General features: G+C 33.8%; 7 protein-coding genes across 7 annotated transcripts; 2 read left to right on the top strand and 5 right to left on the bottom strand.

The window, feature by feature from the left end:
- Positions 1 to 12: 12 nt before the first annotated feature.
- On the bottom strand, positions 13 to 1,438 carry TpMuguga_04g00324 (Ribosomal protein L19 family protein; the record flags this gene model as incomplete). Its single annotated transcript, XM_758866.2, has 7 exons — positions 13 to 120; positions 169 to 214; positions 290 to 428; positions 496 to 619; positions 724 to 845; positions 911 to 992; positions 1,031 to 1,438. The coding sequence occupies 7 exons, from the start codon at positions 1,436 to 1,438 to the stop codon at positions 13 to 15; spliced, it is 1,029 nt and encodes a 342-aa protein (XP_763959.2).
- A 125-nt stretch (positions 1,439 to 1,563) lies between these two features.
- On the bottom strand, positions 1,564 to 5,324 carry GTF3C3 (Tetratricopeptide repeat family protein; the record flags this gene model as incomplete). Its single annotated transcript, XM_061305971.1, has 11 exons — positions 1,564 to 1,656; positions 1,714 to 1,942; positions 1,974 to 2,113; positions 2,190 to 2,394; positions 2,547 to 2,730; positions 2,779 to 2,970; positions 3,107 to 3,510; positions 3,574 to 4,277; positions 4,391 to 4,826; positions 4,938 to 5,090; positions 5,275 to 5,324. 11 exons carry the CDS (start codon positions 5,322 to 5,324, stop codon positions 1,564 to 1,566), a joined length of 2,790 nt encoding a protein of 929 aa, XP_061161138.1.
- Positions 5,325 to 5,423: 99 nt separating this feature from the next.
- TpMuguga_04g00322 (histone H2A) lies at positions 5,424 to 6,780 on the bottom strand. Its single transcript, XM_758864.2, has 3 exons — positions 6,304 to 6,780; positions 5,605 to 6,016; positions 5,424 to 5,519 (listed from the first exon to the last, which is right to left on the bottom strand). Exon 2 carries the CDS (start codon positions 6,007 to 6,009, stop codon positions 5,626 to 5,628), a length of 384 nt encoding a protein of 127 aa, XP_763957.1. The 5' UTR covers positions 6,010 to 6,016; positions 6,304 to 6,780; the 3' UTR covers positions 5,424 to 5,519; positions 5,605 to 5,625.
- Positions 6,686 to 7,714, top strand: HIST2H3D (histone H3.2). The gene has a single exon (XM_758863.2). The coding sequence runs from the start codon at positions 7,133 to 7,135 to the stop codon at positions 7,541 to 7,543; it is 411 nt and encodes a 136-aa protein (XP_763956.1). The 5' UTR covers positions 6,686 to 7,132; the 3' UTR covers positions 7,544 to 7,714.
- An 82-nt stretch (positions 7,715 to 7,796) lies between these two features.
- PTRHD1 (Peptidyl-tRNA hydrolase PTH2 family protein) lies at positions 7,797 to 8,425 on the bottom strand (the record flags this gene model as incomplete). The annotated part of the gene is made up of 2 exons (XM_758862.2): positions 8,127 to 8,425; positions 7,797 to 8,061 (listed from the first exon to the last, which is right to left on the bottom strand). Exons 1-2 carry the CDS (start codon positions 8,237 to 8,239, stop codon positions 7,797 to 7,799), a joined length of 378 nt encoding a protein of 125 aa, XP_763955.1. The 5' UTR covers positions 8,240 to 8,425.
- Positions 8,426 to 8,592: 167 nt separating this feature from the next.
- Positions 8,593 to 11,221, top strand: RBM25 (PWI domain protein; the record flags this gene model as incomplete). Its single annotated transcript, XM_061306156.1, has 7 exons — positions 8,593 to 8,643; positions 8,769 to 8,859; positions 8,922 to 8,981; positions 9,094 to 9,213; positions 9,274 to 9,650; positions 9,807 to 9,959; positions 10,085 to 11,221. The coding sequence occupies 7 exons, from the start codon at positions 8,593 to 8,595 to the stop codon at positions 11,219 to 11,221; spliced, it is 1,989 nt and encodes a 662-aa protein (XP_061161845.1).
- A 250-nt stretch (positions 11,222 to 11,471) lies between these two features.
- VAP (V-type ATPase subunit C) lies at positions 11,472 to 12,808 on the bottom strand. The gene is made up of 5 exons (XM_061305970.1): positions 12,452 to 12,808; positions 12,215 to 12,287; positions 11,972 to 12,130; positions 11,731 to 11,810; positions 11,472 to 11,678 (listed from the first exon to the last, which is right to left on the bottom strand). Exons 2-5 carry the CDS (start codon positions 12,285 to 12,287, stop codon positions 11,490 to 11,492), a joined length of 501 nt encoding a protein of 166 aa, XP_061161137.1. The 5' UTR covers positions 12,452 to 12,808; the 3' UTR covers positions 11,472 to 11,489.
- Between the last annotated feature and the right edge of the window lie 510 nt (positions 12,809 to 13,318).

Raw genomic sequence — 13,318 nt, 5'->3', positions numbered from 1 at the left:
AAGGTAGCAGAATTATTTTGAGAGTTTATCAAGGTAGCCAGTGCCTGGTAATTTGTATTTCCCCCAAGCTGATTTTTTCCTCCTCTTACTAAGCTTCTCACTCCTTGCTCTTTGCTCATCCTGCAACAATTTAATGCAATATATTAATTTATACTAGGGAATACTTACCAAGCTGTATAATCCAATTCTTCTGTACGTTTCACCTCTAACTTCCCTATACCATTTTGTAAACCCATTATACATATGTTCTTATAATGGTGTTTAGAGATAAATAGCTGTATATTTATACTTTGAACGTTTTCTGGTATTGATGTTGTATGGACCAGGCCAAATGTATGGAGGGAGACCGGCTTCCGCCCTCATTCTATAGTAGCTCTGTTTCAACCTAGCAATTCTGTTCTTTAGTCTTATCTCAAAGCTCCGAATACCTAAAGGCATTTAATTCACCAAATATCAATAATTATTGTGCGTGTACGTATTTCGTAAAAAAGGTACCGGGTTTGTGGACTCCTCTCTTTTTAGAGAATCTATGCCTCACGTTATAGTGGAATTTGTATCTGTAATCCCTTGTTATGGGCTTGTAATCACTCGTTTCTCCTTTATTCAAGCTCTTTACTACCTGAAATTATCATCATATCGACAGAATTAATTATCATATAATAGAATTAATTATCATTTAGCCAGAGTTAATTGTCATATGATAGAATTAATGAGTAAATGTACCTTTACATTCAGAATCCTTGGCGAGTATAGGGGGAAAAGTTGAGTAACTCCAACTCCATCAAAGGCGTTTTTAAGACTAAACGACGAGTTTAAACCCCGTTTTCTAATATCAACACAGTATCCTAATGATAATTATTATGGTTTATTATTTCAATGGGTTAGTGAAAAACTAATTAATTAAAATTACCTGTGAATACAGCAAAGGTTTGTTGAGTTCTTGAGAGTTCGTATTTTACTTCCACCAATTCTCCCAAATTAAGCTCAGGCATCTAAACACATAAAATTAATATATTTCGAGTAAATATACGTTAAATTTGCGCATCTTCTCCAGACGTTCAATTTCGAGTTCATTCAACTCACACATTAACTTTTTACAGCTTTCTCTACTAATTGGATTTCCATGGTCATGTTCTGGAGGCCAATTTTTTGCAGTATTTGGGTTTGTAACAACGTAGTGAGTACTATCAAAGTTAGATACCATTACCCTGGTTCTTATCCCTCTGTGTTGTACATAATTAACATGGTTTGTATCAGCTTTGATAACATTAGAATTTTTGGGTGAAAAAACAAATTCATGGTTTTTAAAATTAAAATATGAGTAGTTTCTATTATAAAATGTCAAAATTTGAAATTTACTGCAATTTATCTTAAAAATCAAGTCAGCTCTGGCAGTGTTGTAGATTCTCCTAAAATTAATCCCAGACTGACTAAACATCTCACATTTACTACAATATCCTAATAAATAACATTATATTAACAAAGATTCCATGATTATATAATAAAAACAATTTGTTACTAGATTATTTTAAACACCAGAAATATTAAAATATATGTGTGGAATCAGCTCCAGATTATATACTTTGACGAAATATACCTCGCTTGCATCTGGTTATTATTTTGCGAGTGGATTAGAAATAAGTTATAGGCGGCCGACTAAAAGTGTGTAAAATTACATTATAATGAATACATAGGTAATGTGTAATGTTATACCCTCTGAATTTGTAGTTTTACGTGGTTAATAATGAATGAAGTTGGAGTGAATCCTTTACATGAGCTTGGCATTGGTCTTATTGGCATTCTGGAGTAATCGCAGAGAATGCAGGGACACTGAACTTCCTTGTCACTGGGTACATCAGTGTCCCCAATACTAGATACAAGTTCCAGGCAGTTTTCGTAGAGTGGCACTGCCAGGTTAAACAACTTAAGAAAGTGATAAGCTCTATGAATTAATTAATAGAATCTGAATGTACCTTGCAATGTTATACATTCCCTCAGCCTTGAACACTAGTGTACATGTTTCCGGCAAACCCAGTTGGTGCACTCTTCTCATCCTAAGCTCCACATACTTTTGCAGAAATGTCATTCCCAATACCAACGACTTGTTCACATTCTAAATCGTGTTTACTAATTCTATCAGTTGATATTAAGTAAATCGTTTAAATAAATAAATTCCTATTATAGAATACATCGGTGATTCTATTGTTGAGTGAGTTAAAGTATGAAGTTGCTAGGCAAAGTGAAGCTAGTGAGTCATTTTGCTCCTTTTGATATGCTCTTTGGTACTCATGTTTAGCATATGACCAGTTTCCCGAAATTGTACAAAAATGCCCTCCCAACATTAACAGCTGGAAGTTGTCCGGGTACTGTAACAACTGCCTTGTTACCCAAGCCCTAATCAGAATATATTTATCACTAATGAACTTTATATACAACTTACGAACTAACTATATAACTTACGAACTAACTATATAACTTACGAACTAACTGTATAACTGATGTAAATAGCTATATGAATTATAAAGTAGGAATAGAGGCGGAAATACCTATTTTCTAGCAAGGCGTCTCTTTCATTTGATGATGAGAGTGGTAGAAGAGCTGCATGTGCTAGTTTCCCAGTCCCCAAGATCCTTGAATATCCTTCCAAACTTCCATTCACTGGATCCTTCAAAAACTCATTCCTAGCACTTGTTATTGCTATCTTAAATAATCCTCCAAAGGAACTGCATTCTACAGAATTTATACACACAATTACACTAGTCGAAAATATCTAATTACCGTAATTCATACTGAAAATAATTTTTTCCACGGTTTTGATCAATGATTTTCTTTCAGCTGAGTCTAAATTTGACTTGTATTTCTTTTTATTGTTTGAAATGAGTTCAAGCACCTCAACTGCCTCCTTAACTCTATTACATAGACACATAAACACTGTTGCAGTAAATATTAACCTCTCATATCCAGCCCATCCTATAAAAATTATTCAACAAAATCATTACACTATAACTAAATCTAATCCCTGGAAATTTGTCTAATCTAGGGTTATTAATAAAATTTCTGGTAATTAATCTTAATTTAGAATTAAACAGAGTAGTCCCGAACATACCTAAAATATCTTCGGCTGATTTTAGGTTTAATTCCTTTTTAACCTTAAGGAATGAGTAACTCTTGTTGAGTGTTGTCTTTTTAGGCTCATTTTTCATGAAAATTGAGTTTTCATCTCTGTTCAAACTATGGTTAAAATTATTTAGTTTTGATGCCCTCATAATCCTAGCCTTACTTAGCCTCTGAATTGCTCTTTCAGTATCCAGTTCACAATCCTTTATTACCTTCAGATATGTATCAACCCACTCATTTAACTTCGTTTTATCCAGGGATACTGTCTTACCATATGATAGCAAACATGGGTAAACGCGGGCACTGGGGTCAGTTAAGTATTCCAACTCTATCTCTTCTATCTCACTGTTAAGCTTATTAAACATTTCATTTCTCTCCTCTTCACCAATAGGCCTAATCATTAATTACAATACTTAGGAATATGAAATATTGGTAAAATAGTTATGTAAAAGGTACTCTGGGATATCTTTAATTTTATCCAAATCGTTTAGTGTGAGTTTGGATAAAAGCTCTTCGGCCTCATTGATATTTCCTAGCTGTAGGAGAATATCTGCGAGATTAATCAGGAGCTCGGAGTTGTTAGGGTAACTTTCAAGTGCTGTCCTCAGCACTTTAACTAGAAATTCATGGTGGTTACTATCCAGTGTCAGGCACTTTGATATCTTAAGTGTTGTTGGTACATCTATCTGGTCACTCGAGACTATTGATGAAAACGCCTTTTTAAACCATGAAACTGACAATTCTAAATGATTTGGACAAAGATGATTTGCGATCAGGAATGAATATTTTACATTTAACTGTGAGTTATGCAGCAGGTCTAGCTCTGGGTCTACTGGCCTATCCAGGTTCAAACACGAGATTACATAGTAAACTAAGTGTTCTAACGGTAATAGTTTAGGCTCAATACTGTTTGTGGTACAGATACTCTCCAATATCTTAAAACACTCCTCAAACAAGCATAAATTTACATTCAATTCCAGGATCGTCTCTAGTATTTCGGAGTCCAAAGTTGCGTTAAAATACGCTGTCAGCACCAGCAAACTTGAGTGCAAATCTCCTATCATTTGAAAACATCTGGAAAGTTCATTTGCGATAAGCTTATCATTTGGATGTAAATTGAACAGTACCAAGAACCTCTTCGCCGCATTATCGTAGTCTTTCTACACATTTTTATTACACACAAATTTAACTATTAATGTACCAAATATATTTTTGAGTAGATTTAACTAAATTAATAAATTGGTTACTTTAACTAAATTAATAAATTGGTTACCTTTTCGATGTAACAAATTGCCAGTGCAAAAACTGCTTGTTCGTTAATTTGTCCTTCTTGATCTCTTTGGCATTTTTTAAAGCAGTAAATTGCCTGGTCGATGTTGCCGGTTTCTTGACTCATTTCTCCTATTCTTTGCCACAGGTCAGTATCTGTAGGAACCAAATGTGCCGCCAGCAGGTAATAGCTGTTCGCCGTTGTAACATCGTTGTATTCATTCTGGTATATTAGTCCTAGCATGTGGAATGGGTCATGTAGTCCTGGTGCTCTTCTAATCAGTTCCTTTAGTATTTTTACTGCTTCTTCAAAGTTTTTATTTAGATATAAATCTGTTGCTTCTTGCAATAACTTTTCTAGTTCTGGGTTTAATTTACTACTATGAGATGCCGTCTTTCTTCTCTTCTTCTTCCTTACACTCTTCTTTGTATAAAATGTACTAAATTATCTTTATATTAAGGAGTTTTATCTTTATATTACGGAGTTTATATATATTTTATCCCTATCTAATTGTTATTTAACTGTATAAGAAATGTGTAGTTTATATTACTCTTGATTTTTCTTTTTATTCTTCCTTTTGAATATTTTAGCTGTTATTTTATCTGCGAATGAGGCTTTTTTCGGTTTTGCTGGTTCTGCCAGCTCTCCCATGAGGAAGTTGTTGAGTTCTTCCTCATCTATGCTATTATCGCTACATTCTCCCCTAAACATTATTTATCACCTGGTAATTATTATTTTATCTTAGTTACACAACTTATTTATAAGTTTTAAAGGAAGGATTTAGGTTTTATTTACATAATTGTTACAAAAAAACATCTTCATAATAAATTAAAACAATTTTTAACAAGTCAATTGATTCTAGATATTTACAATTAACTATAACTCACGGAAGGTATTCATCTGTTAGAAAATCCAGAGATACTCGATTCTCATCCATCCACCGTTACAAATAAAACTTAACTATACTAGAAAAACAAACTATAATACAAGATGTAAAATTTATAAAATAATATTAAAATGTATTGAAAAATGTAAAATATTCAAGAAAAGATTAATGGCTTCAAGTGAAGCCCGACTAGTTGTAATCAGTGTAATCCCAATTTAAATAAAACTATTTCCTTAGTATTTACTCCTAAAACATAAGTTAACCAACTGCTGATATTCTTTGGTTGTGTAGAAATTTAACTGGTAAAAATGTGTAACTGTGTAAAAAGTACATTTGATAATTCAAAGAGTGTTTAATCCCTATCTTTTTTGTGTTTTTTAGGCAATAATACAGCCTGAACGTTTGGCATGACACCGCCTGAGGCTATGGTAGTGCCACCAAGGAATTTGGAGAGTTCTTCGTCGTTCCTAACAGCGAGCTGAAGGTGACGTGGAACAATCCTAGATTTCTTGTTGTCGCGAGCGGCATTTCCTGCCAACTCCAAGACTTCAGCAACAAGGTACTCGAGTACGGCGGCTAAGTAAACGGGTGCGCCAGCACCAACGCGTTTTGCGTACCTGCCGTTCTTAAGGTACCTACCAACACGGCCTACAGGGAATTGCAAGCCAGCTTTTGCAGACTTTGTAACAGCCTTTGCCGCTTTCTTACGGCCACCAGCTACGCCCTTCGCGCTCATTTTTCACCTACACAACATATTACATACCATCACCTCGATATTTGTCAATGAAATACAAAAATAATAATTGAAATGGAAAAATATTTTACTAGGAAATATTATTAGATCAAGCTAAGATAAGAAAAATCGAAATGATATATGATAAAATTATGGAGGAAAAAATAAATCTAACGAATTACTAGACGTGGCCAAAAATTATTGACCAAAAAATAATCAAATTAACGTAAAAAAGAAGCGGTGAGAAGAAAATGATATATTAAAATATAATAAAATATTTAAAACAAAAAAACTAACCTCTAAAGATCTGGGTGTAATATTCAAATACGATAAGGACTGATTTGTGGTGTCAGATCAGGACAACACATTAAAGCACCATTGAGTCCCACAAATTACTACCCAAACCATCTGACCTAACCATCACTTCTAACACTTAGTTATATTTTATCTTACAATATTTTAACAGATTCTAGTGAAAAATCACTAGAAGTCTGTTCCTACTCACTCCTACACCCTCACACAGAATAAACACACATTTATATTGAACTAATATTATATTGTTATTTATTTTATACTATCTATTTGACATGGATTTTGGCATTTTTATGAATTTTAATACTAAATTATAAACACTGAGTATGTGTTATAATTTATGTAAAACAATGACAATATTGACGAGTGCGTAAATAATTTATATAATTAAAATTTTTAATGATTTTTACACTAATGATTTTCTCGAAAAGAGGTGAATTATTGAGGAATCTTATGATAAATCCGCCAATTTTATAATTATTTGGGAAATAAATAAATTTGTGGTTTATTTAATAAAATAAAATTAATATAATAATTATATATCAAGATAGTGTAGGAATCTTTAAAAAATAGTGGAAAACACTTTTTTAAAAATTCGATCTTGAATTTTACATTTACACACTCTAAAAAATTAGATCCAAATTAATTTATATATAATTAACACTAAATGCATGTTTATTTAAAAAAATACAGAGTGAAAATAGGTGAAATTTTGTGGGTAAAGAGGGGTTAATATGACAAAGGATCCAGGGTGTGCCCTACTTTGTAGTGTGTGGCAAATAAACATTTTTAAAATCACTTCCTATTTTTGATAATGGCTAGGACTAAGCAGACAGCCCGTAAATCAACTGGTGGTAAAGCACCCAGAAAGCAACTCGCCTCTAAGGCCGCAAGAAAAACCGCTCCCGTCACCGGTGGTGTCAAGAAACCACATAGGTATCGTCCAGGTACCGTAGCTCTCAGGGAAATTAGGAGGTACCAAAAATCCACAGAGCTTTTGATCAGAAAATTGCCCTTCCAAAGGCTCGTCCGTGAAGTGGCTCAGGATTTCAAAACTGACTTGAGGTTCCAATCAAGCGCAGTTTTGGCACTTCAAGAAGCTGCTGAGGCTTACCTTGTTGGTCTCTTTGAGGACACCAACTTGTGTGCTATCCACGCCAAGAGGGTCACCATCATGCCAAAAGATGTACATTTGGCCAGGAGACTCAGAGGTGAGAGGGCATAAGCCACTCACTCTCCCTCAACAGTTGTAACATTTGTGCAGAATGGATTCTAGTATTCAATTCTAGCACCAGCGATCACTCGCTTAGAATTAGTTTCGCATTGACTTTTTTGGAAGTAATCTAGTTGTAATCAGGGCTTCACTTGAAGCCGTCTAATGTATCTAATGTTTTTTACCCTTTATATATCACTACTCATACTTTTACTAGGCATAATTATTCTATAATAATGTAATAATGTGTAGTCTTAATTAGAGATTACTTAAAAGTTTTAAGCTTCTTTAGGAGAGACCCTACTTTCCTCTTGTCAATAGGGACAGTGGCAAGGCAAGTGATGATATTCTCTGGCTTCTCAGTGAATAAATGACTCTTGACCAGATTACTGGTGAGAACCCTGTGATAGTCCAGCAAGGAAGACTCGTTTTCAACAGATAAAACAACGGTTCTTAGATTCGGTAGATTCTCAAAACTAGTGTATTTTATCACACCCTCATCAGTATTATACAGAGAATTGACTGATATGCTAAAATCTAGAATATTTGAGCTATTACATATGTAAACTAGGAATATGTATGTGTACGAATATACCAAGCGTGACAAGCTTGTGCGATAAGAGCGCCTCTAGGCCAAGGTTTCCCGTCAGTTTGTAAGTCTTCCCTTAAAATTACATACTGAGTCAAGTCAACATACTCAGATTCCATAAACACAATATAATAAACTATTAAATCAATATTTTAAGATTTAAAATGTAATTAAAATTTACAAATATTTATTAATTTAGAATAATTTAATTAAAATACAATTAAATTAAGAATTAAGTGGAGGAATTTGAACTGGGATGAAATGGTATAAAAATTAGGTATTAAATAGCGTTAATAATTAATATGACATAGACATAATTAAAGTATAAAAATAATAGTAAAAATTGGGTATTTAAGATGAAGTTGTGTTGATAATTACTTTTGATAACAAGATTTGTAGCTCACGGTTATGGTGTTGAAAACATTTCATAACATTTTTAATATTATATTTCAAATTTGTTTAATGGGCTTCTATGATGAATTATAACATACAGCAGAACCAAGGGGTTCCTCCAAACTTACCTGTAAGTTTTTACATATGATTACGTTAGTCTGAAGAATCTTTCAATTAATTATCACCTTTACAACGTTTATTTACTGTTTTACGTATTTATATAGTTGTTCACCGTAAAATTAATTTGTGTTTTAGTTCCAGCCACCTCTTCAACAACCCTTTATGCCTGGAAATAACAATATCGCACCAAATATGATTCAGCAGCCAAACCCCTTCATGATGATGAGTATTTCCCATACAGCTATATATAAAATTATGTATATCAATAATATACTTTATAATTTTTAGATGGGATCGCTCCTCAATTAAACGCTTTTAATTTATCACAGCCCGTTCCAGATAATCAAAGTATTTATTATACTCAGTTATATCATACAATATCTCATATTGTGTAACGATACAATCGGAAACATTTCTACATACTCATTACATATGGAGTCACTGATTATTATTTCTTTAGATTTTGAAAAGAAAGAACAAAGTTCTGATAATAATTCTGGATCCTCAAATTCAAATTCTAACTCTCAAACCCATCCTGTCAATACCAATACACCAACATTTCACCCACCTCCAATTCAACGTATGTTCATACTATTTTTATCTAAAACGTTTATTAAAATCTGTTATAATATTGATGTAGCACCTTTTGGATTCCACGGACCTCTGATACCACAGCCGAATATAATAACAGCTGCACCCACTGTGATCCCGCAGCCTCCAATGCCAAACCTCATGACTAACCCGAATATTATTACACCTCCACTTATGACTACCCCAATGATTAACCCTAATATGATGAACCCACAAATGATTAATCCTGGAATGCTCAACGGCAATGCCACAGCTAAAATGCCCTCAGGAATCCAATATCCCATGAAAACGCTCATAGATAATCTACTCAACCCTGTCGTTGTTAAAGTGCCAGAACGGGACGATACTCCCAAGCTGGCAAATGTTGTATACGTCGGTGGATTATCTGTCGATACCACAAACGAATTTGTCATTAACTTCCTACAGGTTTTTATCTCCCCTACTCATTGAACTCGTTATTTACCTTAGTTCTGTACATTCAACTATTTACATCTAGTTATACACATCTAATAAGTTATGTACATCTAATTAGTTATACACATCTAGTTAGTTATCTACTACATTGGTTTTATGATGATTTAGAAATGCGGTAAAACAAGTCATTTTAAGAGGCATACTGACCCATCTACTGGGCTGCTTTCTACATTTGCTTTCTGTGATTTCGAGTCACCAGGAGGAGCCTATTTCGCCATAGAATGCCTAGCAGATTTGGATTTCGGTGAAAACAAATTAAAGGTACACAATTCATTACATACATGGAGCTAATTATTCAATTACGGTGTTATTTATTTAACCACCGTGTTATTTATGTACCTTACCAATCTTGTGAGCACTCTTCAATTACTTGAGTAATGATGTAGGTGAGTTGTAATTCGAGAGTAAAGTGTCAAATTGATGATTGGAGAGAAGGAAAGATCGAAGAAATGTGTAGAAATATGCCAGAAAAGAGTAAGCAGGAGGTGGTGGAGGAGTTTGAAGCATATAAGGTAAAGCTGAGAAACGAGTTCATTGAGTTGATAAACATGCATTTTCACCCCAACACGGCTGAAGGAGAGACCGAATCTGCAACAGACGCAGCCACTCCAGGATTAACGGAGTCAAGCGCAAGCAGAGAAAGAAGCGAGAAACCGTCGAAGGATAAGACTGAGAAGGTGAAAGAGAGAGAGGAAACCGGTTTAACAAAGGATTACACCATACATAAAAAAGAGGCCGAAAGAATATTTAAGCTTAGACAGAAGAAAAGAAATTACGACACTAAGTATAAGGAGCAGTTGTCGATTTGGGCCCAGGAGGAGGACAAGTTATTTCGAAAAATCAAGGCTCTTTTCGAAGTCCCTCCATATAAGAGGGACAAACTCATAGAGCAGGACCTAGCAGGGAAAAGTAAGCCGAACTTAAAGCATAGAAAGCAAGAAATTGAAGATGACTTGAAGGATGAAAAGGCTGAACAGGACGAGAATAAAGCCAAAAAGATTTCAGTAAAGCTTGTTTCTTCCAGTTCCGCAACTTCCGGTAAAGATGTGACAAATAATGTTAAGAACGAGTCAAATAAGAGGGTAAAATTAGACCCTAAGTTAACTTCTTCAGATTCTAACTCAACTCACGGCTCAGCATCAGAATCCTCCACTTCAGTGGTCAAGTTATTTTCTGAGGAGGCTGAGGAGGTAAAGACTGCCCTGACTGAGGATCAGATTTGGGAAATGGTTCCAAAGACTGATGTCCTTGATGGTGACGTGGAGTGGAATGTACTGTTTTCCACTAACTTGAGTATTTTAATTGAGCCTTGGATTAGACGGTGCATTCTCGAGTACATGGGCGATGAGGAGAGTCTCGTGAATGACGTCGTGGAGTTTATCTTCTCCAGGCTCAAGGAACGCCCCAAGGCTAAGGAGCTTTTAGCCGACGTTGAACAGTTCCTTGATGAAGAAAGCGTTGGATTTGTGACTCAGCTTTGGAGACTACTCTTTTTTCACCAAATACGCCTCAAAAATTTATAATCTCACTCAGTCCACCATATATACTATAGTATATACAGTACTATTGCATAGTTATGCATGTATAACATTTATATAGTAGAGTATATTAGGGTGTATATACTACATACCATAGTATACTACAGTATGTCGTACTAAAGTATATATACTAGAAAGTAATGTAGGTAATACTATGTTGTACTAGAGCATATATACTAGACACTAATGTAGATAATACTATGGTATACTAAAGTACATATACTAAGGTAATATATATGGGAGATTGATAAAATTATTTGAGGAATGAAGTACAGAGTCCTTTGGGGGCCTTCATAGCGACAACAAGTCCAATAATTAGACCGTAGAGTGCGAGTGTCTCAGCAAATACAAGAGTCAAAACCATACCGACAAATAACCTGGTCTGCTGTGCATGAGCACGAACTCCTGCGTCTCCAACTATACCAATAGCCAACCCCGCAGCCTAATCAAATATGTAATATCAATAATTGAACAATTATTAGTGTACAACTTACAAGACTACAAAGACCAACAACAAGTCCAGCAGCTAAATGTGAATATCCCAAGAAGTGTGAATACTCGCCCGGTTCACCATCTAAATCAATTTATAACTCATAAAACTAATATAACAGTCAAAACTACTCTAGTTAGATGTACATAACGGTTGAAAATAGTGTAAATGGTTAAGAATAGTGCAAATGGTTAAAAATAGTGTAGTTGGATGTGTAATTGGTGTTTTTGTGAGTGTAAAGATACAGTTTCCGGTAATAACGATTGAAATGATGAGGCCATAGATACCGAGAACACCAGCCATAATAACGGGAATGATAGACTTCATGACGAGATCAGGGCGCATCACACCCATGCTACTTATACCAACGCCACTCCTAGCAGTACCATAAGCAGCTCCCAAATCTATTCAAATTAATAATATTTAAATAGTTGATAAGATAGGGGAAGATATGAGTAAAAGCGGATAAAAATTGAGTAATCGAGTACTTGAAAAAACCATGGCGCATACAACGCCCATCATTCCGAAAAATATAGAATGAGGATCACACTCAACTGCCATCTAAAAATAATTTCAATCAATATTCCGTTAAATTAATAAATTTGATTAAATTAATAAATTTATTAATTTAATAATTTGATGAAAAATTGAAAATAATTATTTATTTTAGTTAGATAAAATTAAGGTAAAATAACAGGGAAAAAGTGGAATAAAGTTTAAATTACCTTGTGTAATATAGAAATGTTAAATAGAGAAAATGTGTTTAGGTAAAAAATTGATTTCTAACAGCTGTTTAGTGGAAATTATAAATTTATAAAATTCGGGGGCATTTATTAATTTACGATAATATACAAATAAATAACTAAAACATCACGGTTTATACTTTATGGCACATCACCCGAAAGCCTTGTTGGGCAGTTAAACATAGAATACACATTGATCCTCTAACACAATATTCTTTCATTCTTATTCAATTTTACTATTGTATTTTTTACATAATTTGATTTATTAGTGGTCAACTGGCTGTTCTAACGATGGTTCATTAATTCTCTACACATTCCTAGTATATAACTATATAGAAACAATTCTGTCACTTAAAGTATATTATATATGATATATAATAGCATATAGTATATGTAAATGTGTTCCAAGTGAGGTAGGCATATAGATGTGTAAGGATCTGTAATTATAGACATAAACAAGAATAACACTAAAAATTGTGAAGAAAAACATATTTTATCAGAATAATGAAAAACTTCAAAAAATAAATTTTACGATAAGATGTGGAATCTCGGTGTGTAATAAATACACCGTCAAGAATTAAATAACGTGGTATCATCTTTGAGCACATAGTATTGATATAGAAAAAGAATTTTGGATTTGAATTACAATAATAGAATCTTAAATAAATAATGTATTAAAAATAGAAATAAAATAATTCTAATGTGTGATGTGTCGAATCGACGTTTTACACATTAAAAAATTTTGAATTTAAATGAGAATTTCTGACCACGATCGGAAAGACTAAGTTGTAAATAATTGTAAGAAATTGAAAAAATTAGATAAAAGAGGGATTAAGGGCCAAATAGAGC

The sequence above is a fragment of the Theileria parva genome, assembly GCF_000165365.1.
Source record: "Theileria parva strain Muguga chromosome 4 map unlocalized ctg_529, whole genome shotgun sequence".
NCBI classification, from domain to species: domain Eukaryota; phylum Apicomplexa; class Aconoidasida; order Piroplasmida; family Theileriidae; genus Theileria; species Theileria parva.
This window is presented reverse-complemented; position numbering and strand designations above follow the sequence as displayed.

Excerpts from the sequence above, each read along its gene's own strand:
- TpMuguga_04g00322 (XM_758864.2), bottom strand. The coding sequence starts at position 6,009 with ATGAGCGCGAAGGGCGTAGCTGGTGGCCGTAAGAAAGCGGCAAAGGCT.
- HIST2H3D (XM_758863.2), top strand. The coding sequence starts at position 7,133 with ATGGCTAGGACTAAGCAGACAGCCCGTAAATCAACTGGTGGTAAAGCA.
- VAP (XM_061305970.1), bottom strand. The coding sequence starts at position 12,287 with ATGGCAGTTGAGTGTGATCCTCATTCTATATTTTTCGGAATGATGGGC. Across the intron at positions 11,811-11,971 it reads AATCGTTATTACCGGAAACT|ATGGTGAACCGGGCGAGTAT; the intron begins GTATCTTTACAC and ends AAATTGATTTAG. Across the intron at positions 11,679-11,730 it reads TTGTTGGTCTTTGTAGTCTT|GCTGCGGGGTTGGCTATTGG; the intron begins GTAAGTTGTACA and ends ATATTTGATTAG.